At 49.8% G+C, this 26,924-nt stretch overlaps 1 protein-coding gene and 1 long non-coding RNA gene across 2 annotated transcripts in view; one reads left to right on the top strand and one right to left on the bottom strand.

Moving 5' to 3' along the window:
• Nucleotides 1-8,598: 8,598 nt before the first annotated feature.
• The window catches only part of LOC129737170 (uncharacterized), a 134,362-nt gene continuing 116,036 nt past the window's right edge, over nt 8,599-26,924 (bottom strand). Inside the window, exon 3 of the long non-coding RNA XR_008734717.1 lies at nt 8,599-12,289. This is a non-coding gene — a long non-coding RNA (uncharacterized LOC129737170). The remainder of the gene's footprint in view (nt 12,290-26,924) is intronic.
• On the top strand, nt 12,285-22,915 carry TNFSF4 (TNF superfamily member 4). The gene is made up of 3 exons (XM_014277305.3): nt 12,285-13,674; nt 18,663-18,705; nt 20,402-22,915. The coding sequence occupies exons 1-3, from the start codon at nt 13,477-13,479 to the stop codon at nt 20,761-20,763; spliced, it is 603 nt and encodes a 200-aa protein (XP_014132780.1). The 5' UTR covers nt 12,285-13,476; the 3' UTR covers nt 20,764-22,915.

The raw sequence follows: 26,924 nt of genomic DNA, 5'->3' as shown, positions 1-26,924 counted from the left end.
TCATCCGCTGGATTAACTGACAGTCAGAGGATTGCCAAGAGATTTTTTTTTTTCAGCCCAGAAGACGTCAGCTTGAGAAGAGGTCTAAAAGAAGCACGAAAATCTGTCTAGGTGGAGAGGAGAAGGGGAGGCAGGCAGCGGGCAGAGCAGGCTCGGCGGTGCCGTGCTGCCGGCTCGTGGCGAGAGGGGCGGGAGGCAGTTTGCGAGGCTTGCTCCAGTGCCTTCCCCTGCCACGGCTGCCTCTGCTTTGCTTTTGGGGGCATCACTGCGTTATGGCTCCAGGGAAATTCCTCCCTGCTTCCAATCGGTCTGGCAAAACTACCCATCTAGGAAACCAGCTTGCTTTCCTCTCTACAGCTCTCGCCAAATGCAGCATGGAGACAGAGGGACCATCATTCCCCGCAAAAGCAAGAACTGCTCAAAAATAGCGTCTGCCCAAGCAATTTGTGATTTGGGGCACACCAGCTGCCTGTGGTGCCAGAGAGCTGCAGCTTGGGTGCTCTCAGCTCTCTGATTCTCCCAGGCCGGTGGACATCTGATGCTCCAGCTAGGCATGGACACACGACTCAGCTGCTTGGCTCCTTTCTGGGGTCTTGGAGCAGTGCTAGAGTTTCTAACTAAGCTTTGAAGCTGCCCTCAAGCGACTCCTGCAGTGAGGGAAGGATGGAAGCCGGGGGACAAGGCTGTGTCCCTGCTCTGCAGGCAGCGCTCCTCCCAAGGACTGGGTGCCCCAGGAGCCTGCCAGTCTCCGACATCTGGGGTTTTGGTTTCTCAGCTTTAAAGATGTCTAGTAGAGTTACAAAAATGTCTTGGGGATGCAAGCGTTGGATTGCTTTGACCCTGGGAGAATCACAGCCATAAGTAGTGCATTTTTACCCCACGTTTGACTACTTACCTACTGTATTATTAAAAGCCTACACAGGGCTCTACACGGAGTGGAGAAGTGCCACCTGCCCACAATGCCCAGCATCAAACACCCCCTCCCCAGCCTGAGGGACTCCATGCTGAGACAACAGGGACCAGCCAGCACCCACTAGCTCTGGGGTGTATTCCTTAGGGACCAATGCTGCCCCAAGCTTGGGACATCAGGCATAGGGGCTCCCAGGCTCCTACTGTGTGTCTAAGTCAGTAATATCAGCGAGAAGGTAAGGGGACCGCTGCACAGGAGTGTTTATTTAAATACCTGCAACTGGAGTTAGCCAGAGGCTGGTACGGCTCCTGCCTTGCATCTGCCTCTCAGGCAGCCCCACGTACCCCTGGTCCCCGTTTCAGCAGGACACAAGGCTGAGGGAGAACCAGCCACCTCCATTTCGGAGGCTGGAGCAGCCTCTGCACTTCTGCTTTCCCCATCCCAGGGTCACTGTGTCGGGGTTGGGGCTCTCTTTGGATGCTGGGGGAGTTTTTGCACCCAAGTGTGGCTCCTGGACAGGGGCCATTGTATGGCTGGGGCTGCCGGTCGTGGTGGGCTCCCGGCAGGCAGCAGCGCTGCCTGCAGACACACACTCCACCTGAAAATTTCCAGCTGATTTGAGCACTTTCGTTTTTTCCATCCTATATTCTGCACAAGTCATAGCAGTATTGATGATATCGCTGGGTGGAGAGACATGACTGCGCCCGCTCCTAGCACTACGCAGATGACTCCACCACGTTATCAGCTGAACTTCTCCGGGATTTTTTTTTCTTTTTTTTTTTTTTTTCTTCAGCCACCAAATACCAAAAGTCTTTTTCCAGCAAAAATGCTGGTTTCTTTGCAGTTAAACTGCAACAAACCCATAACAAGCAATTGCTGGAAAGTGGATCAAAAGACAGCTCTTCAAATGCTCCTGCTGGCCTAATGAAGTGCCTCAGGAACAGTGGTTTTGAAACAGTCCCCCCTGCACTCAGTGTCACCGTGGGAGAAGGGGGCCCATGGGGCAGGGCTGGTGTGTCACAACCTTGAGACGAGTGTGGGTGCTACATAAAGCTACGGGGGCTTTATTTTCCAGCACTAACAAGCATCTCTACCCAGATCTACACTGATTTTGTAGACAGTAAGGGTGCAACTGATGAGTCATAACCACAAATATTATTTATCAATTAGCGCAACTATAGTGCTAGGGCAAGAGTAACAACCACAGAGAAATTAGTGGAGGAAGTAGAAAAATGACTGGGAGAAACTTTGCCTGAAAGATGGGAAAGTGGGCATGAAATCTGGCAAAGCACAGCACAAACTGTTTGAGATTTGAAGGTACCTTGTATCTAGGTCTCTGACAGGTACCTCCATCCTCCACCACCCAAGCAGGATGGGCCACCAGCCTGGAGGCAGTGGCCTGCTTTCCCCGCTGTCCCAGCCTACCTGGCCAAGTGCCCCAGCCTGGCAAGCCGATGGGGCTGGGTCCCATCGCAGCTCACGCAGGTTTCGGTGCCCATGGGGAGTTGGCAAGGGTATGTGCCAGAGCGGACCTAAGTGGGAACAGATTTCCCGTTGATCCCGCCTGCGCTGGAACGATGTCTGAGGTTGATGAGGGCCTGTGGCGTTAAGAGAACAAAAAACCCTGCTGCCACCACGACTGCCTCCTTGCTCGCTCACTGCCTGCCTTCGGTTGACCTAGTTGAGTCACGGGGAAGACAGTGAGTGAGAGACATCCTGCGCTGTGGTTGGCACTGACGCTGCCTGGGGAGAAAAAGGTGCTTCTCCCGAGGGTCACTCCCTGCCCCACGTAGGCAAGGGGAGCAGGGGCAAGAGGTGAGTGCCCCTAGACAGGGCCAGTGGAATGGGATGGCTCTTGCTCACATCCATGGCACGCCAGCCCAGCCCTGTTCCCCGTGCTGCAGTCCAAAGGGAAAACTTGATTTCTCTTGCTCTGGCCACAGCGAGGGAGGTCGCTGGTGGCTCTCGCCCAGTTGATGGGTGGGAGAGCTGGTGCGAGCCGAAGGCACAGGCTGGGTGGTGGGGAAAGGAGCCGGGCTAGGGGTAAGTTACTGCAGGGACCTGGCTGGGTGCTGAACCCCAGTTCAGACACGTTAAGCAAGTTCAGACGTGTTCGCTGCTTGCAAGTCATTGCTTGGTGTGTCTTATCTGGCGGCTGCCCCTCCATGGGACCCACCCCAGGCAGCCCCGGGAGCCCCGCGGCAGCAGGACATGCTGACCCCCTCCCCAGGGCTGCTGACCCGGGGCAGCGAGGCAGGCAGTGCTGCCACCACCTGTGGCCCTCTCTGCATCCCCTGGGGAGTTGTGGCACAGAAAGCCTTTCCCGGAGGAAAAAACAGATTTATTATTATTGGCACTAAAAGTGACTCAGAACTGGGACGGAAAATTAGAGGCAAACTTTTTTTTCCCTTCTTTTTTTTTTTTCCTTCTGAAGTCTTTTTTCTGTGTGTGTGCAAACTTTTTTTTTTTTTTTTGGTAGGGAAGAGGATCAAAGAGATAATAACCTCCCCAACACAGAACGGCTGGATTCAGGTTTGGATTGTTGTGGGCTGGGACAGAGCGTTAGGAGGTGGACCAGCAGGGAAGGGCTGCAGAGGCTGGAGCCAGGCTCAGCTCGTTACACCCCAGGGCAGCGTCCCTGGGGCCAGCTGAGGCTCTTCCCAGCTATAAAGACAGCAGGGCTGGGGCTGCCTCTGCCTGGGGGGTTGCCCAGAGCAGAGCTGGGGCAGCCCTTGGGGTGCTGTGGGTGGGATGCAGGCGAGCCCCAGCAGCCATGCCCCGACACCGTGGGGTGTTTCCACATGAGCTGGTGGATCTGGCCGCTGCAGCTTCCTCCCAGCCCAGGGCAGGCAACATGAAAGGAGAAGAAGTGATGTAAAAAAACCCAAGGTAACCTGGGCCCTTTCCCCCATCCCCAGTCTTGAAGGGAGCTGAGCATGTTGGCAGGGAAAAGCAGTGTCGGGGGATAAACTTTCTTCCTTGTTCAGACCTGAGTTATCTGTTGCATGTGTACTGAAGATGCAACTGAAAAAAAAAAATCACTCCTTAAAAAGCTCTAAAATTACCTGCATATGCTAAAAAAAAAAGCAAACAATCCCTAAACACTGGATAAGGAAGGATGATTTTAACATGAAAAAGATGTCACCAAATCCCTGAGCTATAACTTACGGGTTTTGCAGTCTTGCAATTAAAATATTTTACAGTTGTTAATGCCAGTGTGGGAGCCTGTCCAGAGGGTTGTAGCTATCCAAAAGAAACCAAAAAGCAACTGATGCTCCAAGCATCTGTTTAACAAGCGAGCTCTGGTGACATCGCGGGGGACAGGATGCTGCTGGGGGGGGCACAGGTGGTCATGCACCCCCTGGGTTACTGCATCTGCCTTGGTGAGGAACCAGCAAACTCTGCCAGTCTGCCCAGCACAGGGTGGTTGCCCAAAGGCACATGGGGCTCATTATGGGATGTTGGGAAAAGCCTTCTGATGTTGTACAGGACTTACTGTGGGTTGTGTGGGGAAGGAGCAAACGGGGAAAGGGAGGGATCAAGGCGGTTTGGGGAGGAACCAGTGCGGGAAAAGGGGACGAATGGGACTGCTTGGATGCCTGTCTCGCCATGCCCTGCGCCTGATTGCTGCGGTGTGTCCTGTCTGCTTATTAAACTCTTTTTAGCTGTTTTCCTGGCGAGGGGCTCTGCCCGGTGTGCATGGAGGTGGGAGTGCCAGTGACGGGAGGGACAGCATGGGGCCCAGCAGCCAGTGTGCTGGGATGGCAGCAGCCAGAGAGACTGGTGCGCAGGTGGGTGTCTTGGTGCTTGAGATCGCTAGCAAGCCAGACCAGCTGGAAACTAGGATAAAAGGCTCAGGAAAATAAACTGGAGAGACTGTATGTCTGAGATCAGCAGCTGAATGAATTACATTGTATGTATATATTCTCTGCTAATGAGTTTTCATCCTGATTAGCCAGAGAGGGGAACAGGATGAGGCCACTGGTGCTGTCTGTGTGAGGGCTGTGCATTTTCTGCCTGTGCTGGTTTACTTGGCTGACTACATGTGTATGTGCCTATATAACTATATACACATATGTACGGGGGGTGTGTGTGTATACATTCCGTGTGGATGCAGACTCCGCTTCGTTGCTGGCCGGACGCAGGGACTCAGAGCCGCTGCAGCCTGACCTCTGTTGGGCTGCCAGATCTGGCAAACCTGAACACAAACCAACCTCAGCACAGGCTTCCCCAGTGAGAGGCTGGTGTGAACCCACACCTGCTTGCCTGCCTGCAGAGAGGTGGCCCCTCTCAAGCCCTCCTGGGGGGGTGGTGGGGGGCTGGCTGCAGGCAAGGGGGCCCCAAACACTCCCCTGAAGCCCAGCTGTGTTCGTGTCTTTATGGGAGAAATTAGACAGCGCTGTTTGTATTTTGCTTAAGGACTGGTGAAAGTGGCAGGTAAAGAAGGAAACAAACGTGGGTCAACTGCCGATATCGTCATGAGGGGCTGCCTGCTTGGCCCCCCGGGTTTTGTGCTGCCACACGCCTTGTGCGTCTGCCTGTGTCCCCTGGGGCTGGCAGCGTGACGGCTGCGTGGGAAGGGCAGGGATCCAGAGTCTCTGGGGGCTCTGACTGTGATCGCAGCCTTTGCGCTGTCCCCCGCTTTAAAGCCTTGCAGGAGCACGAGTGCTGCTGTGTGTAATACAGAGAAAACCTCCAGCTGGGATTAGTCATTTGAGGCTCTCAATGCTGCCTCGCAGCCCTCTGAACTGGTGCTGCGGAGGGGCTGGACGCACTCATCTGTAGAGCCCCTGCACGCACTGAAATACGTGGCCACGCGATGGCTGTGGGTGCCCCTGTCCACAGCACCCGTGGGCTGCTCCGGCGAGTGCACGTGGCCTCCTGCCCGCACTGACACAGCCCTGGGCAAGTGGGGCCCGGCTGCTTGTTTTATATTGGTAGGAGAATTATACAGCAGCTGGGAAATATTTCCTGCCCCAGCCGTGTTCCTGGCTTATGTCACAAAGATGGTGAAATTGGCATGAGATGAGCCTGGAAGCCTCAAGGACTATCTGCTGTGGGCAACTGCTTGGTTTCTGGGGGATACGGACCTTTTGTCACCTCACCCAAAAGTAAAAGATTAAGCCTGTGGAAGCCCTGTTGTAATACAAACTTTTCAACCATTCATTCAAGCTGCGTCTCATCTGGACAGTTCAGTCTTTTGTAAATAAAAGGAATAAAGAAAAAAACCTGAGAAATCTGAAAGCGGGTTGTCTGCCATGTTAAAGCAGAGGTGGGCACCAGCTCCCAGCACCCTCCCTCCTGTGGGATCTTGAGAAGGAAACAGTGATGCTGTGGGGAAGATCTCTTATCAGGACTCCTGCATCACCAGGGTGAGCATCAGGAGAATTTCCAAAGGTTTCAGATGCACATTTCCTAATATAGAAACTGTTAAGCTGGATGCTAGTGGTATATTTGGTGCTCTTTACAGTGAATCGACATGATTTGATTGCTGAAGAAGTGGTCAGAGCTTAAAGAGTAGTGGCCACAATCTGACCATAGTCAGTATGAGCAAAGGACAGCCCCAGCCAGTAATACAGTTATTAGATGTTTCAGAAGGACTAATATAAATTAGGGGAAATCACAAGCAAAACTGACCAGGTGGAAAGAAAAATAATTAAATGACTGTGAATGGAAAGTTAAAGAGCTCTTTCAGAAGTGTTTGAGAAGCAGTGAAGGAAGCACTTTAGCCAGAAGTTTAACCTGACAGCTGTGTTAAAAATAAGAAAACAACGTTCAGAAAGCAAGAAAAGGAAAGAGTTCATGTTGTCCATGAGGGAGATGCTATGAAACATCATGCTGGTCAACATGCTTTTGTTGACACCAGCTCTTGATTCAGTCTCTGGAGTTCCATAACTCATGGATAAGTCTTTTCTGACACAGCTGATGATGAGAGGCGGGTGAAGCGGTATGACATGCATCCTCGTTAGAAAAAGATGAGCGTGGCATTCCAAGAAAACATCTACAGAGGGATGAAGTGATTAATCAAGCAGGAAATGGTACTGCATGTGGGTCTTTCTTGCTGGCCTTGGCTGGGGCAGGAATGATGTCTAACCCTTCTCCACCTCTTTAATGCAATAGTTCGAAGTAAATGTAAGGCTATCACCACTGATTAAAAAGCACAAGTCACCCCAAGATGGAGAGACACATGGCAGAGGCTGGGGTTTGCAGAGCTGTTGGAATCTGCAGCCTGTCCCTGTTCTAGAAAAGTCACCAGCTCTTAACCCCCTGCTCTCCTTCCTGCAGTCTCTGCTTGCCCATCACCCATCCACTCATGCTTCACTCCAGCTATTTAAGGGAGCTAATACAAGGTAGTACCTCTGCCTGCAAGTCTTCCCCAAAACCCTGCTCACAATTCCTATCAGCATGTTTAGAAGAAGTGAACAAGTGAGAGACCCATAGGAAGAATCCAGAGCTGCAACAAATCCTTGTTTTCGGGAAGCATGACTTTGGAAGCATTTTTGTTGGCCATAAATACTCCCACAGGGTGATGAAGAGAAGCAGACAGGTCAATGATTACAGTGCTGGATAGGCAAGAGAAACCACTTCCTTCACCCTGAGCAGGGCTGTGTCTGGATCATCACCACCTTCGCTTCCATCCTGCGGGTTTCTAACATCACAGGAATGACTTGGGAATGGAACTGGCTGAGCCGGGGAGCTCTGCAATACCAGCTGCATTTCTGAATGTCAGCTGGAGTTTATTTTTTTCCCCATAGTTTACCATTTCTCTTTACCAAAAAAATGGCAAAAGATATAATTGATTTTCACTCCTGATATCTTATGATATGATGGTATGGTACGGTGGGATTTCTGACTGAAACAGCTACTGAGGAAAAGGAAGGGAGATTGGTATGACTGAGTTCACCTTGACCTTTTAAGGGTGTCACAGTGAACACTTAGCCCCTGCCCACTCAGCTGATACTGCGGTAAATGAGGTCCACTGTGAGGAACAGAAGAGCGCAGTCCTCAAGGGCTCGCTGGAAAGAGATAATACTGAGGGCAAAGATTACCGCCGTCAATGGAAACTCTTCTGTCACGTCAAAAAGGGAGCAGCAGCTGATGTTGAGAAACCTATCAAGTATGGTGTGAAATGCGGTGGCTGCTAGCGAAGGGAATGTCACCTTTGGCTTGCTCGGAGGGCTGCGCTGAATGTCACAATGCTGCTGTTAAAAGCTGCTTTTAAATATGTAGCTCTTCCCCAGTCACTGTACCTGCTTACAGATGCCACCCAGCCTGTCCTGGGATGCTGAGCACACTGCAGTCCCTAAGCACCAAGAAAAGCCACCAGAGAGGGAAGTCCTAAAGCCCGACTTTGCTGTGCTTGGTGTAGCCAGAGCTCAGCACCACATCCTCTTGGAAAAAAGTCTTATCTTGGCCTGAGGACTGTGACAGCCAGGGAACACAACCCTGCACACAGCAGTGAGGAACCAGCAAGCTTCTGGAGGCGTGCCCTGGAGAATCCATGTGCCACTCAGCCCAGTGCTCCCATAAAGCTGCTTACTTGGAAAAATCCCAGTGCAGCACTCTGGGGTGAGGTACGGTGGGATTTACCCCAATGGTGATGCTCCTTTTTTGGGATCTCCTCACAAAATCCTGTCAATATTTTTGCTAGTGATTTCACAGCATTTTCACAATTTCCTTCTCTACTTTACACTGCCAAAAATAGCCTGACTAATATAAACGCCTCTCCACTGGCTCAGTGCCTCTGCTGGCAGAAATCCTTGACACACGTCAGCCAAGGAGTGCCTATAAGCAAGGGGCAAGAAAAGGCCACATGGAAGTGAAATCAAGGGTGAGGGATAGTTTGCATAGTTCAGGGACACTGGAGCAGGAATCCATAAACTTTTTAGGCAAAGTTCCTTGACTTTGATAAATATACCTGGCTTATTTACAAAATACTTTATTTCTGGACAGAAACATTAAACGGCAATAGCTGGGGCACATGCTGAGCAGCAGGACCTGGATGAAAAATCTTGCCTTTGTAACACTGCTTTTCCCTGCCTCCTATAAAACTGCAATGCTTCCTTTGCTATTTCCCACTGGTTTACTAAATCAAACCACATGACTGGTTATTCTTGAGGCAAAGGCAGCCTCGGTGGAACGTATGCAGTCGCACGCAACAGTAAGTTGTATTACTTGGCTGCAGCAATGCACAATTGCAGCAGCAGCGCTGTTCCCCTAGTCAGTAATTTATTCCAAGTGGAGGCCAAACCTTTGAATTACAGACAAAGACCACCAGCAAGAACCGAGAGGTCAGATCTCACCTGTGAGCATGTCCCCGTTCCTGCTCGGCTTGCCAGAGGGCCCAGAGGATCCCCAAAGAATCGCCAAGCACATTGCAGAACAGCAGGTCCAGGAGAATAAAGCATGTCCCTCCATTCTGCTGTCCTTCCAGTCAGATGTCCTTCCATTTTGATGTCCTTCTGCTTTGACAACAAACCATCAATAATCACTCAACCAGCTCCACTTCTGCTGAGCAGCAGTTTCATACAGAACATGCTTCATGAAAAAGCTTCATGAAAGAGAGAGTCAGCACTATCACTGACGGCACCGTGAATGCCCACAGCTATTCCTCTGCCCAAGAGGCTTCCTTGCCCCACAAGACAACATTAAGTTTTGTTCTTGGAAACCCACACTGGTGGCTGCTCGTTTCCTTTTTCCTTCTAGATGTTTACAAACTGTTCAGTTGGTTGTTTCACTGTTTTTCTGAGAAGTTAAACGTTCCTATACAGGTCTCCAATTCCTCCTTTTGAGGAGGCAAAAGCACTTTCCCAGAAAATGGGAACTCTGTCGAGGAGGGTGCCAGCAAGGGCTGCCAGACCTTGAGCAGGGGCCCCCACCTCGGGGCTCCCACACACAGGGTTCTCCCCACGGGCTGTGGTCAGCGGTGAGGATGCTCTTTGTCCCATCCCAGTGGCTGGAGCACAGCAGCACGGGGACAGTGGCAGGCTGGGCTCCGAGCTGCATCTGAGACCTGGTACAGCAATGAGGCTGCAGGATTCAGCCTTGACTGTGGCCAACACACTTTAGCCAAGGTTTTAAAACACACAGCTCCCCAGGCTGGGAAAGCCCAGAAATGATAGCCTAATGTAAGGGAGACTGGATTGTTGTCAAAAAAACCCCAAACAACCCAGCAAGCCATGCTACTGGTTAACTCTGGTTTCCTTCAGTCCTGGCTGGAATAACATTGCTTTATCTGCCACCGAGAGGCATTTCTTTGGAAAACTACTAAGTAACCAGGCTCTGCTGCAGAGCGCCAACAGGCTCACAAAGCCCTCAAAGCCACCTCAGCCTGCCGGCTTGCCCCATCACTGGAATGGCATGATGACTGCGAAGGGTTGAGGAAAACCCCCAAGAGACTCCAGCTTTAGGCTCCCTGTGGAAGAGCTACCAAAATAATTTGGATCAACACAGCAAATTTTGGCAGCTGCTGGGTGTGTGCAGCAAGCCTGCAATGCATCAGGGTGCCAAAGGCCAGGAAGATTTCCTCTAGGATGGAGAGCAGGGGCTCTGACAGCACATGTCTAAAGCCACCAAATTTGCATGCACGTTTTCGTATGCAAGGCAGGAGGCAATTAAACCCACAATAGATAGTCTGTGCATAGGTGTTTATGATGCCTCTGAATGAGCTGTCCTCTTTCCTGTTTCAGACACAATGCCAGATAAATTACTTGAAATGTAGCTTTTGATCCTCAGCACTGTTGGTCTTGTTAACCCAGGCTGAGCAACACTTGCACTGGGGAGTACAGAAATGATGAGGCAATTTCAGAAATACATATGCACACCCTCCGCCCACATTTTTTTTTTTATGTGGGGCGAGGGTGTGCGTATGTGTTTCTGAAATTTATGGGTTTAGGAACAAAAGCAGTAGAAGATCCAGAGTTGAGGATGGAGCTGGGCGAGAGCTCGTGTCTGGTTCAAAGGCATGTACCCAAAATGTGAGAATTAACAGAATCACATGAGTTTGGAACACCTATGCTCAGCATCCTGGCATTTTTGCAGAAACTAAGCAGCAAATGGCAAACCCAAGTTTCCTTTCTTGGAGGGAGTCTGCAGGGCAGAACAGCCCATGTTTCTGTGATACACAGCAATGCCTGCTCTTCCAGGAAGACAGCCACGGCATCATGCTTGTGTGCTCTCGGTCTGTGATTCCCCGCTGAAACATGGACGAGCCCGTCGGTAGGCTGTGCAAGGCCTGCAGCTGGCTGCCTCTGCAGTCATTCGCTGGCAACTATCGCTACAGGTAGGAGCGCAGGTATGGGGCAGCCCTGGCCCCACAGCCCTCCTCCATGCCTGCCTCCTTCAGCCGTGGGGCTGCAAATGAGGGGGGTCTGGGCACGCTGCCCTAAGACAACCCCATGGCAGAGACCTCTGGGCACGAGGAGGCACGTGCTCAGGTGTTGTGTGGCCTGGACAGCCCTCTGAGCCTGTTTCACCTTTCCTGTGGGTCCAGGTCCCAGCTTCCTGACCACCACTGCCATCCATCTGCACTGCCGTGGCCGAGACCTCTGCCCATGGGGTAAGGACCCAGACATGGATTTGTTCCCCCCCAGGAAGCTGCTCTGAAGCCACATGTGAGATGTCCTCATCTCCAGAGTGTCTGTGGACTCCCCAGCACCACCAAACCCCTTATGGATGAACACCAGGGCTGTGAGCAGGGTGAGTGTTTTTCTGGGGACCTTTTAAGCAAGCATCTAGACATGGCAGGCTGCTGCAGGTCCATGGGAGCAAACAGTTTCCTTCTTCACACCACCCAGCCTCAGCAGGTCTCTGCAGCACCGCACCGTACAGTATTGCTTCACTCCTCTGCAGTGCTTGGCCAAGCCCAAGCCCAGTCACAGTCGATGCTGAGCTTGGTTGGGGCTGCACAGGCTCCCAGGCGCTGTGTGACTGCAACATGTTGGAGTCCTGCCTCCAAACTCACCCTCTGAATCAGAGAGAAGTGCTCGGTGGCAGTGCAAACTCTCCTGTCGTATTTCTGAACGAGCAAGGAGGATTAAGGTTGTTCTGAGGTCTCTCATTAGGCTGAGGCTCAGCCGGGGGTTCCAGCACGCCCTGGTGAGTGGTCGCCAGTGAAAGTGGGACAAGGATTTCCATGCACTCAAGAACTGATGGAAAATGTGAAAGCTGAGCCTTCTTCAGTAAGTTTCCATGACTTTTGGTTTACTCTTGAGACAAACACCAGAGAGTATTCCTGCCTCAATCCACCAGCTACTGGCAACTCAAGGTTATTTTTCAAGAACAAGGGTGGCGAGCATGCGGTCTCCTCACGGCAGGTTGCTTACCCAGCTGCTGTACTCCCCCCTTCCTTTGGTGTATGTTCATAGGAAATATCCTTGCCTAGATGGAAAAAAACACATGAAAAAACATTACTTCTGTTTCCTCTGCATGCAGGGTACAATGCTTGTCAGGACATGTGCCTTGTGACAGGTTGAGAGAGTAGTTTTGGGGAAGGGAAACTTTCTGACAACTCATCCCTGAATGACAGACAGACAATAGCACTCCCAATGGGCTTGATCCTCACCGGGAGGAGGCAGCACCTGACTTCAGTCACGATATGCTAATTTAGAACAGAAAAAAAATCTAGCTAAAAGAGCAGTGGAAAGAGCAGTGCTGGACTGCCCTCCAAAAGGATGCAAAGCCTGTCACTCCAAATAAGCACAGGAGGTGGTCCCTGCTGCAGACAACTGACATTAGCAGCTCCGTGCGTCACAAGCCAATGTCACAAGAGGACCAAGCAAAGCGGGTGTGCAGTCCTCTTCCAGGAGGGAAGCCTGGATGGCCCGGAGGTCCTCTCTAAGTGTGTTCCCTGGTCTGCAGGTTTCAGTGTGTGCAAAAAAGGATCTTCCCTGAGCAGTTCTCCATTTTCTCCCTCTTAGGCTTCATGCAGCATCCCATGGCTTTAAAGCCGGAAGACAAAGGTGGAGAGAAATGGAAAGTGCATATTTTCTCTCCCATTTGTGCTGTCCACCTGTCCCACGTCCCTTCCTATTTATTGCTTCTGTACAGAAAGAAGATTTCAGCTAATGCGGGAGGGAGCCAGCCCTGTAAACACCCCACCTGAGGCTGAACAGAAAGATGAGAGCTCTTACTGACAAAAGGCTGAGTGAAGACAAGCACTGTCCACCCGTCATTTAGCTATTGTTGGAAACATCACATATCAAGACATCAACAGCTGAAGCTATGAAAGATATAAACACATCCACTTTCAAAGGCCCTTACTCAAAACGGAACTGGGATGCAGTAAATCATCCCCCACATTCACACACACACACAAAAAAAAAAAAAGAAAAGAAAAAGAAAAATTAAAAAGAAAAGAAAGAAAGGAAGGAAGGGGAAATTCAGATTAGTCACAAAGAAGTTCCCCCGCCTGCTTCTCTGTGTGCATAAAGCAGTCTCCTGAAGGCACTGTCTTCACTTCATCTCTGCTCCTGGAACAGGAGCATCCAGTTCATCTGCCCCCTGCTCCTCCAGGCTCCTGCTGTGCTCCTGGCCCCTTCTCCAGCAGCTGTTGGCAGGTGGCTGAGATGGAAGAACAGTCAGATGTAGAGCCAAGAAATCAAGACCACATGGGTCACAAAAGGGAACCTGCAGAGGATGAGTGGAAGAGCTGGCAAAGAGGACAGGTTAGGAACACGCTGCACCTCGTGTCTGCAGCTGCTCAGTGGATATTACTGCTTGCCTGCTTGATTTACCTTGGTATAGATTCTCTGCAAACTTCAACGGTAAGAGCTAATGTTCAACCCATTGTCTGTTGGCCTGTAAAGCTTTGTGTAGGGTTTATTTGATATTTCTTTTTAAGAAAGAAAAAAGCATTTAGATTTATCCCCATTCAAACCACAAATTTTTAATCTTTCCTTAATGACTTTAATTCATTTTTTTACATTGTGTGTCCTCAAAACAACATCTACTATTGCCCAGTGCATGGTATGGGGGCAGGTTGTCCAGAGGGGAATGGTTCCAAGAATGGTCTTTGCACTGGCCCATGGGGGAGGGAGGCCTACCTCCCTCCTGCTCCCTCCCCTGCTTGCATTGACTCGTGTGTATTTCCATTTAATTAAATAGGATCATCTGGGTGGATGTTTGCTTTCAACAAGTGCATGTGGAGGAATCAGAACCCGGGTTGCTCATATACATCTCCTGTACTTTTTAGAAGTACTACTATATGTGCAGGTAGATATGTGAGAAAGCAAGCTAGCTTGTGACAGCTCTGAAACCCAGGGCTCTCAGCCTGCACACATACTGGGCTTTAGGAGTAGTCATCTATATCTGCAGAGGACATTGCCTGTGGGTGTGTATATGAGAGAGAGAAAGGCTGATGTGGCCAGAGAGAGTTTCGTGTACATTTAACACCACTGCAAAAAATATAAATAACAAAGACTCTTGAAACTCAAAATACCGTAGCAAAATTCACAGCAAATATGTTTGGCTCTTTCACATGTTTTCAGGCTGGTGGATTGTCAACAACCTTTCACTGCGATTTCAGTGTCTCTTCTGCACTAGCTACTTCTCCTCCTACATCTTCTCCAGGAACTGTGTACCACTTTAAAGTGTGTTGTTCTTCTTCATACCAGAGTTCATTCTTTCCTCCCACTTACTTAGACGTGGCAGAGAAGCAAGCAGGCATGTAACCATGCAAGGGAGGGATGGCCTCATGCTCTGTGTCCCCTGCTGTTTAACAAAAACCCTTGTGCCCTGTGCAAGTTTCACTGACCTGAGTCTCACAGTGGTTATTAAACTGCAGAATGACGAGCCTGGTAACAGTGAAAGATAACACTTTTCTTTCAGTTCAGTCCTCCTCTCCTTCCACTACTTTGGGAGAAAGGAGTTGTACTGGAAGCCAATGGAGAAGGGCAAGATATCACACTGCTCAGGATGCAGAAGCCTCTCCTGGGTCACAGTCTGGTTGTGACTCCTCAGCTCTCAGTATGTCTCCCTTCTGTAAAAACGTTAACTCAAATCCTCCTCCAGAGGAAGGTGGCAGGGGCTGGCGCTGCTGCCTGTGAGCCTTACAAACCCAAGAGAGCAGCAGCTGAGGAGGGGATACGATACGTGCCTGGAGTTTCCCTTCCTCAACAGAAACAACTGAAACAGGGTGCTCAAGGAGCAGCAGCTGCTGCAGATGAGAAGTCCAGGACCCAGGAGTCACCAGAGAACCTTTTTGGTTTAAACACTTGCTAACTGCAGGCTCAGAATGTGTTTCTGTTATTTTAAGCAGATAAGCATGGTGTGCTGTTCTGACTGCACCACGCTGTGCAGGAGTGGTCTCACGGGCTGTACACGGGCATTTCATCGCACTGGAATGCCAGGGCTCAGTGCGAGCCCAGGAACCCACCACAGAAATGTCTACAGAAAAGGCAGCAGTACTAACCTGACTTGACTCTTGGGGCAGTTTAGGGAGATGTAGGGAAGCAGGGGCACAGCAGCATCTGAGTGGCAGGCTGGGAACGCTGGTCTTGGGGAGCAGCTGAGAGGCTGCCCTTCTTCTTGGGAAGACTGTCTCCTGCTCTCCAGGGCTGGAAAGTGCTACACTAACTTTGATAGCAAGACAGCAGCTGTGTTTTTTCATAGCAAGACCGTATTTGATTACTTTCCATTGTTCTCACAGCTCCTAAAAAAAGCCCTTGGACTCTTCTGTGAAAACATAGCTCAAACAATGTTACGGCACGTGCTCAGGAAGGTCAGTGTCTGCAGCTTAGACCATGCTTAATAAAAAGGGAGAGTGATCTGGTTTCTGCCATGGTGCCACCTGGAGAGCAAACCTCAGCTGTGATTTCCAAATGAGCAAGTTAAAAAAATACAAGGCAGTGATAGCCTGCTTTCACATCTGCAAGGCTTGTGAATTCCCACCTCTGCTGGAATTACCTCTTCTGGCCACACCAGCTGGGATCAGGCCATGGGCAAGCCACTCACAGGTGTGATCGGGGGTGTGAAACCCTCTGACGGTGAATGCATGGGACGTAAAAGCCTTGAGCAGCTGTTGGGAATTCAAAGGTTTCTAGTGATCTGTTATAGGTTGGTTTTGCTTGAACAGGGCAGAAAAAGGTGTAGGAAGAGTAATCATGCAGAGGTTTAATGTCAATAAGGAAGATATGGCCATAATCCCAAGACCACCTGGTGTGGAGAAGGTACAACGCTCTTCCAGTGCACAGTTGTCTGCAATCCGTATGACACAGGGAGTCGGGTACATGATTGCAGCAGTCCTCACAACCAGTGTGTATTGCTACAGTCCCCTGAGATTTGTGCTTTGTGCAGTACAAACCTATCCCTGAAACTTCTGCCACGTGGCACAGACACAATGTCCCAGACAAGAGGCAGTCTCATGTCTGGGGAACCAGAACAGGTGAAAATGATGTGGAAACTCTGTAAATGATACAAGGAAATCTGAAGCAGTTGGTAAGAAGCACCTCTGTGCCCTCAGCTCTCCTGGCATCCTTTCCCACATACCATTAGAAGGCAGAATACAGAAAGAAGAGTGACTAACTTTGTTATTAGCTTGTGGACATCCTTCCAGTCCTACAGAGATGTTCTCAGCAGAACATACTACTAGATAATTGCAAAGTGCTTTGAGATTGTGCAGTAACTGTTAGAGATACGTAATACAGGTAACGTGCATGAGTGACAACAGGGCTGACATTCCTACTATTGCTACAAGTTTGTCACCCAACCTGTCTGTGTTTGATGTGCCTGTTCACCAGTGGCCAGATCAGACAGGTTGCAGTGGATGGTGTTTGTCCTCAGAAGCCCAGTGGTTCTGTGCTTTGCTATTATCTTGTTGGGAAACCACCTGGAAATCCCAGCTGCCTGAACCAGAGTGAAATGCTTGTGCACTTGGGTGCCTTGAAAAAGAGTAAGTGTAAGACTCAAGCTGCTGAGGCGGTGGATAGGATCAGTAATGCTGGGGGAGATAGTTCCACCGGAGCCAGTGCGCAATAAAAGCTTGTATTTGGTAGCTGAACCCAGCCTTGCCAGTGGAGGAAGGGGCAGAGCATCAGCTGTGGCAGCACTAGAGGGTGTCAGAGCGGACCTTCCCCACCACCAGGACCCACCTCACCCTCCAGCACACAGCAGCCTGGCTCCAGCTTCCTTCCCCTGCCGCTTGCCTTTACCAGCGCCCAGCACAGAACCTGCAGATGGGCATGTCTCTGCTCACTCTGCGCTGCTACCAAAACCTTCCCTGTGCTCAGTGAAGGGGCTGCTCTGTTCCTGTAACAAACGCATGAGGTCAAATACATGAAAGTCAGGCCAACGCACATCCCACCATCCCACCTTTTCCCTTAGGAAAGAGAAGAGCATGGAGCAGCAAGCCTAACCTTTCATTCTTTAAGCTAGCAAAACACTGAGGACTTGTGGTTGTGTGGAGACTGTAGATTTGGGCCTTCTGTGGTTAAGATGAGAGATGGGTTTGATGCAAAGTTCAGATCTATACAGAAGCTTGGTGTTTTGTGTCTCTGATCAGTAAGATACATGCTTCTGTATTTGCGTTCAGTTTTTCTGTTACACTCATAAAATGCAAATCGATTTTAAACATGTCTTAATGCATTTCTACGGGAGCCACAGAGACACACATCTAGTAACAGCCTGTAAAAGATCCAAAGTAGAGGGAACCGTAAGGCCAGAGCCACCTCTTAGTACCATGCAGGAGGAGGGTGAGACAGTGGGGACATGTCTGGGTCCCAGCTCTGCAAACTGGCACCCCTGGCTGTAAGTCAGACTCGGGGGGGTCAGGCAGAAGAGCCTCTACACCCCAAGGTCCTTCCTCAATGTTTGGTCTGACTCAATTACATTTACCAGGGTTTTTTTCTAAACAGGACCAACACTGCCTGGTATGTTCTGGAGGGCTCAGCACTGGGCTGGAAGTCAGACTGGCTAGGAACCACTCTATTTTATAATAGAACCACTGTATTTTATAATAATGATAAAGAATCACAGAATGGTTTGGGTTGGAAAGGACCTTAAAGATCATCCAATTCCAAATCCCCTGCCATGGGCAGGGACCCCTCCCACCAGACCAGGTTGCTCCAAGCCCCGTCCAGCTTGGCCTTGAACATTTCCAGGGATGGGGCACCCACAGCTGCTCTGGGCAACCTCTGCCAGTGCCTCACAGCTCTCATAGTAAAGAATTTCTTCCTTAGATCTAATCTAGATCGACCCTCTCTCAGTTTAAAGTCACTTCCCCTTGTCCTATCACTACATGCCCTTGTAAAATGTCTCTCTCCATCTTTCCTGTCGGCCTCTTTAGGTACTGGCAGGCTGCTCAAAGGTCTCCCCGGAGCCTTCTCTTCTCCAGGCTGAACAACCCCAACCCTCTTAGCCTGTCTCCATAGAAGAGGTGCTCCAGCCCCTCTGAGCATCTTCATGGCCCTCCTGTGGACTTGCTCCAACAAGTCCATGTCCTCCTTATGTCGGGGCCCCCGAGCTGGGCACAGCGCTCCAAGTGGGGACTCAGGACAGCGGAGTGGAGAGGGAGAGTCACCTGCCTCGACCTGCTGGTCACGCTGCTTGTGATGCAGCCCCGGATACGGTTGGCTTTCTGGGTTGTGAGTGCACATATAAAAGCAAGTAAAGCGTAGCTGGCTAGTAGCAGTCGTGCCAGCTGAGGCTGTCTGTGATGCTTTTGGAGATACAGTCCTGGCTTGGAAACAAAAGCAATAGTGCAGCGGGAAGGGACCCTCCTGGTGTGTTAACAAGGATTTCTCTTCTTTTCTTTCAGCCTCAGAGTGACATAGTGCAGTGGACCCACATCCGATACACAGGTGGGTGGACATTAGGGCAGGGGGCACCCAGGCAGGGCTCACCAGGCCCTTCAATGCTGCCCCCGGCCCCCAACGAGCACTGGTACACCTGCCATGCTGCCCCTGTACAGCAGCCGCTACCGGAACCGCCGCTGCCCCCCCCCCCCCCCAACAACCCTCAGGAGAGCTCCTGGCTCTGCTGGAGCACTGCCTCGGTTACTGGACGGCTCCCAGCTCCCCAGAGCATGTCCTGTGGGGGCTCCAGGGATGCCCATACCCCTGGAACACTTCCCTGGGACCCGGGTGGCAGCTCCAGCTTCCTTAGGTTGCAACCCCCCAGTACTGCAGTTCCCCCAGAGGGCTCCCCCCGCCCCTGGGAGGGCTCCCAGCTCCCTGCTCTGCTCTGCACCCACGCATGGTCCCCGCAGCGTGCCATGGTGGCCGGTGGTCCCTAAAACGCCAGAGGTTTTTAAGTGCTTTTTGTCACAGCAATGGCTATTTCTTCTGATGGAGGAAGGTGCCAGGAGAGCTGTCTTGGGAGAGAGGAGCCAAACCTGACCCAGTGCTGTAAGGGGCCAAAACCAAACAAAAGGGATTCCCAAAGCAGAAGAAACCTGAAAATCCACACAGATTTCTGCAATCCTTACCTATCTACTAAAACAAGCTTTCACTCTGTGAAAGAACAAGAAGAGTATTTTTGAGAGTTTACTGAGTACATGCGATGTGCTCTTGGGGTATTTCTGAAACAAGTCAACGATTTCCTGATTTATGAAAAATGTAAATGATTTCCTGGGGAAGAGCGAACAAGTGTACGCACGGTAGCAGAAATAGCAGTGCTCTGCATGCTGACCAATGACATACCTCAACTATAGAAGCAAATACTAAAATTTTTAATTCAGTTTTAATTTCAGTTAATATTGTAAAGTAACAATGAACCTAACCTAATAGAAGCCTATGTTCTTAGAGAAGAAGCTTTGAGAAATTTGGCCTCAGCCCAGAGAGGCTGTGCTTCCTACCTTCTGGGTCCAAGAGGTTTCAGCTGGTGTGCCAAAAACCCAGGAACACAGCAGGGAAACATTCCCAGCACAGCCCTGGGAACTGTTACTGCTCATTCCAAGAGAAAACCTTTCATGATAAGTTCTGGTTTAACTTCTCCTGACTCTGATCTGTATTAATTTGTTTCTTCCATTTCTGTCTCTACACTGTTTTTTTACCCTGTCTTCTATTAAAAAAACCCCACAACCAAACCCAAGGGCAAGGACTTATGTTAGCAGCATGTTCACTGAAAGCACTTTTTCACTTCCTTCCAGCTCTGCACATTTTTCCTCTTACTTACTGTCTTTATTTTCTTTTTTTTCTAGGAACCAATGCTTCCTAAACCCACAGAGATGCTTTACTTACATGTCTGTATTTTAAGACAGACAGACATACAGTAAATATATAGTGCATAAATAGAAACTTGGAGGAATAATTCATACAAACTGGAGTTGTAGTCCAAAAGGCACAGCTTGCTCAGGAGCAGGGACTTGGAAACTTCTATTGTAGATGATGACTGTCTAGAGTAGATGATATTCTAGCTCTGGTCTGCCCTATTCTCTAGTTCACTCTCTTCCTTTCCTGTATTTTCCCCCCATTCCTGCAGTCAGTTCATATAAAACAGCCCATTTCCAAGATGACACTTGTCATCATGGAATCATCTTCGCTTTTTCCATCCCAGGTAAAAGCGTGAAAGGAGTAGCCATGAACCTCACTGCTGAACTAGGCTCTATTCAGATCAGAAATGGTTCCATCATGATCACCTGTGATGGCCTCTACCTCGTGTCCTTGAAGGGCTGTATCTTTTTCTCTGACCTGGAAGAGGAGGACTTGCTGAAGCTGACACTGCAGAAGACGGGTAAGGCGACCAGCTTGGCCCTTTGGGAGCAACCTTTCCAGGACAGAGACACTCCAGTAAACCTCACCACAGTGCTCTACTTATTTCATGAAGATAACATCACCCTGTTGACCAACTCTGACGCCACCATCAAGGATTTGTCGTTTAGCCTTTTGTTATTAACTCCCTTCACTTGCTCGCTGTAGAAGATGACGTATTAGATGTAACGTGTAAAGTACAGCCTTTCCTACCCATCCATTTGCCTGAGGGCATTTGCCTCAGCTGGAGTGCAGAGAAACTACAGTGCAAACGGGCTTTACGTAGTGCATGCCATGTTCATCTCTTTGGAGTGCCGTGCAGCTGTTCTGCTACCTAGGATTGATCTTTCTACCACTGGAGAAAGGGAAGTGTGGAGCCCTTGAGGAGAACAGAAATGAAAGCCAAAGACAGTCACCTAAGCTTAGCTCATATGCAGAGGCCCTCTGGGTTTCTCTGTTTACTTGACAGTATCTGTATATAGTACAAATACACTGTATATTTGCTAAAATAGAAGTCTGGTAAATCAGGAAGATGCCTCAAGTGTCTTGAAGCCATTTGGAGAAGGAGGAGAACAGATCTGCTCAACAGCCCTTTGCCTGGCGAGGCAGGAGACAGGGAAGAAGTGGCAGGGGATGCCTTTGCAGTGGTCCAGGTAAATGCTTTCTGACAGGTAAAGGCCACGAGAGGAAGGCGGTCTTTTGAAAGAAGCTGACGGGACTGCACTAGACAGCAGACACACAGGCCCTGCAGTGACTGTGAGGTTTTTAGGAGCAGCTTTTAAGAGCGGAGGTGCACTGGCTCTTCCAGCTATCTGCAGACTGCTGAAGCCTGAGCCAAGGGAGTATCTTCTGGGACATTTACATACTGATACCGGCTCTTGGAGGTGTTAAGTTGAAGGAGAATCTCCTTCAAGCACACACACACAGACTGGCTTGACCCAAAAGTGATCCAGGCACATAAAAGTTTGGAAAACCATGAACACTCCGGATTTGGTGGGTTCCCTCTAATGGACCAAGTGAAACCTGCAGGTCTGTGCATCCTTTCCTCTGGGAGGACTCAGACGGTTCCCCTGAGCCTCGCAGTAGACCTTGTCATACAGGTATGCACCACCAGAGATTCACAGGCACCACCTCCACGACGCGCCTGTGTACCCATGCGCACCCTGCCTGGCTCCTGCTGAAGTCAGGCTGCTCTCAGCAATCCTGGTCCCTCTTCTCATTACAGCACGTGGCTGCTGTGGACAAGTCCAGCCCTGCCCACACTTGCAGGCAGCACGTGAACTGTATTTTTGGTTCAAGTGGGGCAGATTTCAAGAACAAATTGACTACCTGGCTGTACACTGCAAAGTCTTTTGTTAAAATTATTTATGTATTTATACTATAGGCATAAGAATGTTACTTCATATTTCTTAGAGACACTGGGAAGGGTTCAGACTTCGTGCTGTGGGCACTAAGCTCCTCTTTGCAGATGCTCCCAGTGCTCCAGGGTGTTCCTGCTACACAGGCACCAGCCACACTGCTGCCCACCTCAGCTGCTGGCCTGACCTGCTCCTGGCTGAGCACTCCGGTGGGCTCAGGTGCCAAAGGCAGTTAAGGAAATCTTCCAGGCCTTGGTGAGCTTTTCCATACGCTTTACAATATTGTTGGTGGATTTTATGAACTTCCCAACCTGGGGCAGGGCCACAGGCTCAGGGGAAAACTCAGTAGCTGAAGCAGTTATTCTTGCAGTGCCCAGAAGCACCTTTTTCTCATCTCAGGACTGAGAAGCTGTGGGCTGACTTGCATCCACAGGATGCTCCTCCCCAGCTGCAAGGGGCATTTTGTGCTTTCACCTCTGGCTGCTCTGCATGCCATCAGGACAGAAGGCAGCTGCACCCTGCCCCCAAGCTGGGGATTGTCATCCTCCCCTGCTGAAGTGACAATTAGCTTCCTAAAAGCTAATAAAACTTCCCTTTGTAACTGCTGGGCATGTAGTGTCCCTTGGGGATGGGGGGGTGATTTATACATTCACTGTGTTTCAGCAGACATTTTCACTGGTATGAAAACTATATGAAATTTTTACATACTTTCTTTTTTTTACAGCTCAGCTTGAGTTTCAGTTCTCCCCAAGGGTGTGCAGGGCTGGGGCTTCCTGATGTGCAGGGCTGGCTGTGTCAGTGGTGTGGACAGGTGCGCAGGACAGCAAGAAAGATTAAGCTTAAGCAACAGGAATGGATTTGTACCTTGGAAGGGTGCACCCTTTCTTCTTGTTTAGAGCAGGAGAGGGCATTTCACACACTGATTCCCCTGCACTTTTCAGGCTGAACTAGACTGACCTACATATATACATGTAGATGCACTTGTCTTGAAATAAAGATTGAAACAATTCAATTCCTGAGATTATTTACTTGAGGGACTGACTCTCCTCACCAGTAAGTTTCCATACCATCAGCTTCCATTTGTATCTGGTGACCCCTTCCTCTACAAGTCTCTTTGATATGAAAAACATTAGTTTTTCTTATTGGGGTTAATGCCTTGTAGGAGCTTGTAGGTGGTGCTAAAGCCACATCTTACAGCTTTGTTCAACGAGGTCGGTGCACTGAGGTTTTAGGTCACCCCTTGAAGCTCATTACAGCTGGAGGTGTTGCAGTGCAAGGCTGGACAGTTTCTGCAGACAGTCCCTAACGCTGGAGGGACAGTGCGTTCCCCTTCCTGTGCTTATTGCTACTGAAATGGGACCTGAGACCCATTTCACAGAATCATCAGTCATCCACTTTTCAGTCATCAACTGGGGATTACTGACTCCTCTACGATTTTAAAGCAATCTCCACCACTGCTGTGTCTTGGGTTTAACACAAACTGCTGCATAAACTACAGAGGTGGCCACTGTGTCTTCCTTCCCTTCTCTCTCCTCTTTCCTACCTCCCCACTCATGTAAAGCAAGGGACAGGGTGACCAAGCTGACGTAAGAGCCACAGTCACCCCTGGGGAAGGAGTCCCCCCCTACCGCACCCATCAGAGCCATGGGGCTCTTGCTTTCCAGCCAAGAAGAAGCTATGGAAGGTGGTGCAAAACAGGATGGGATGGGACCTCCTCCTCTTTATGTGGATTACGCGAAACAAGAACAAAGGATGGGAAACATTTAATTTAAGCTCCTTTCATGCCCCTTCAAAAGTTACCTCCTTCTCTACCACACATGGTCACGCATAACAGTGAATAATGAGCCTGCGGTTTTTAGACACCACTTAAATTTCATCAGCTAGCATGAGTCACAGCGGTTGCCTGGCTGCTTCACTAAGGAGAGAACAAGAAAGCTGGAGTGTGCCTGGCAAAGTGCAATCGATCCCACTGCTGTAAAGCTAGCGCTGTCCAGCTCAGACAGCAGAAAGCACAGGAATTTAGTTTCCATATTCAAGTATCAAAATGGGAAAGTACAGCATGAAATCCAACAGTCTCCTGCAGTAACTGGTTGGGAAGGTTTGACTTATTGGAGTTTTCTCAGCAACATCCATAACTTCACCCAGCAGAGCTGTTCTCTGAGCTGACAGTTGGTTTTCCAAGGGGTCCAGACCAGCCCCAGGGATGCTTGCTTCCAGCCATGTGGTAGTACACCAAGTAAAGCAAATTAAGTAACACTGAGGACTGGGAGGAGGGGGGTTGGTACCAGGCCAGAAAGGCACAGTGGCAAGAGAGCTGCAAAAGGATTTATCATTTGCCGTTTGCAGCCCTGTATGGCCTAAGGCCAGGGAGGATCAAAAGGCTTATTCACTCAGTTCTGTAAGCTGATGTGGAAGGCTGTAAAGGGCTAGCGATCCAGGCAGGCAGAGCACAGGCTGAAGGCATGTCTCCCCATGAAGGTGCCAAGCAGTGAGCTCACTTGCTGGCAGCTGCTCGCCATCCCAGGGCAAAACATAACCTGGTGGCACCCCATGTGCTGTGCCGGCAGGGGCTCGCTGTGCTCCCCACACCAGGAAGCAGGAACCTGAGGACTAGAAAACCCCCAGGCCAAGGCAGAGGGGGCAGTGGGGCTGGCTGGCCTGCCCAGGGGAGCTGAGCATGGGGAAGGACACTGGGCAGAAAGCCAGGCAAGCACAGGGAAGGAGAGCTCAGGAGAGACGCGATGCTGCTAGGAGGTTGTGCTTAGGACTTTGGGACCACAGGGTAGGGCAGATGGAAGACAGGACAAGAGATATTTCTCCTGTGAGCCCATGCTCAGTGAACCAGACCTCTGCAAACACCTAAACACAGCCGCTACCTCCTCAAACACCCATTTCCCGCTCTTGATGTAAAGCCTCGCACAATCATTTTTAAAAAATGACAACTGGCACCATCTGCTCTGTAATATGGCACACATCTTAATGAGACAAAGTTGTCCCAAGGCGATTACAAGCTAGAGCTGCTCACCAGCACAACTGTGCTCCTGTTCCTGGGCTTGCACTTTCTCCTGCCTTTGCAGTTTGCTGGGGCTGGTAGTCAGCCAAGGCACCAGTGTGTGGAGCCGGGTCTCTGGCCAAGGTGCTCGGGTGGTCCAGTGTTTGGAGACTAAATAGGACAAGGTTTGGGGCAAGATAAATCTTGATGTGGGCACAAATGTACTTTCCTAATAATTACTTTCATTGTTTGCTCTAAGGCAAAATTCATACCGATTTACTGGCAATCCAGAGAACTGTTTCATTTATTTATAAAGAAAGAATTGGTATTGAACACACCTCCAAGAATAAACAAACTTTTAACCCAGCATAGGATCTGATTCATAAAGTATACAGCAGCGCTCCAATTTCATCAACAGCTAGATCCCTGAGACAAGATATCACTAGCGTTACCTTATGGAGTTCAAAGGACTCACTTCCCTTTGTCTCATTTTATTAATTTAAGGTTTCTATTACTGCCAGTGTCTGCTTGTTGGGCTTACTGTCACCAGCACAGAAAGTTAGCAGGGTGCATACATTCAGTGGGAACAAACAGATGAGATTTGGTTTCAGACTTTTTCGGGGGTTATGCCCAAAACATTTTGAACCATCGGTTGATCTGTTTCTCCCTTCATCACTTCCCATAAGACCCAGAGTACATTAACACAGCTGCCAACAAGAAACTTATTTACTGTTTCATATGTTCCACTCTTGACAATATGAAGGACTAATTCTGGTGGCTACTCACCAGCTCTGAAAAGCCTCCTGCCCAGATCATACAATATCTCCAGCAGTATCCACCCTTTACAAGAAAAGATTTGCTCCAGCTTGCATAAGAAAAATATCACTGCATCCCAGTTGGTTGCAGTAACTTGAGTCATCTCTCCCAGGTATGCCTCGGGTTAGGCTTGATTCTTTTTACAAGATGTGTCCTTTCTAGAATCAGAGGCAGGCGCTGCCTTCCCATAGCAGTACTTCACGGCCCACATGCTGAATCCTGATGGCTGTGCTGACTGTGCTCTCGCAGATGCAGCCAGAGACCTCAGCTGCCCTGTACCAGAAAGCAGCCAGGGCTCTCTTCCTGGCTGTTCTGGGTACAGTCACAGACACTCATGCCTTTTGCCTGGGTTTTTGTAAGAATAACAGCAAATAAAGTAATAGCAGAAGGAGAGGTAACCCTCCACCAGCCCTTCAGACCTTCCGAGGTGTCTCCATGTAGTTTGGATCAGACAAACTGTGGCCATCAGCAAGGACTGTGCCACAGGAGGGGATGGCCTGAGCTGAACACCAGAGTCACTGATCTCGAGAAGAACACCATAAATACTCCAAGATTTTACATCAGTGCAACACTGCTGTGTACAGAAAGCTGTCAGAACCAGAGAAGGGGCTGAATCAGTAACCAAAACCTGTCTTTAGCGGAAACAACCTCTTTGTATAATTAACATCTACCATGCTTCACGTTGTAAACACAGCTGACCAAAGGAGCAGAGACAAAATCACCAAAAACCAGCTCTGTGGCCACAGCCAGGTGCAGAGGTAGACAAAGCTACAGAAGGCAGGATAGCTGCCTGCGGCTAAACCCATTCACAGATAGCTCAAAGGAGGTACCTTGGCAGCAGTAAAGGCAAAGGACACCTAGCCAGGAAAGGTCTGAAGGTTTTTCCATGCAGATTGTGAAGGCTGCTTTGCCAAGAGACATGTGGCTCCTCCGCATGTGTCAGGGTGCAAGCTCTTGATGTGCAGAAGAGTGTTCCCCTCTGCGGCTGGGAGCAGCCTGCTCACCACTGGCTGGCACTGCTCCTGCACACAAACTCCCTAGGACAGCAAGTTTTAAAACCCAGGGAAGCTGCAAACACAGACCATATATAATAAGACCAGTAAGCACTGTAATCAGCAGGTTGGTGCTGCAACAGAGCATACAGACAAATCTGCAGCCTTCAC

This window comes from Falco cherrug, chromosome 12 (assembly GCF_023634085.1).
Source record: "Falco cherrug isolate bFalChe1 chromosome 12, bFalChe1.pri, whole genome shotgun sequence".
NCBI classification, from domain to species: Eukaryota; Metazoa; Chordata; class Aves; order Falconiformes; family Falconidae; genus Falco; species Falco cherrug.
The sequence above is the reverse complement of the archived record's forward strand: the minus strand, read 5'-3'. Positions and strand labels throughout refer to the sequence as shown.

Excerpts from the sequence above, each read along its gene's own strand:
- TNFSF4 (XM_014277305.3), top strand. The coding sequence starts at position 13,477 with ATGGAAGAACAGTCAGATGTAGAGCCAAGAAATCAAGACCACATGGGT. Across the intron at positions 13,675-18,662 it reads ATTCTCTGCAAACTTCAACG|CCTCAGAGTGACATAGTGCA; the intron begins GTAAGAGCTAAT and ends CTTTTCTTTCAG. Across the intron at positions 18,706-20,401 it reads GACCCACATCCGATACACAG|GTAAAAGCGTGAAAGGAGTA; the intron begins GTGGGTGGACAT and ends TTTCCATCCCAG.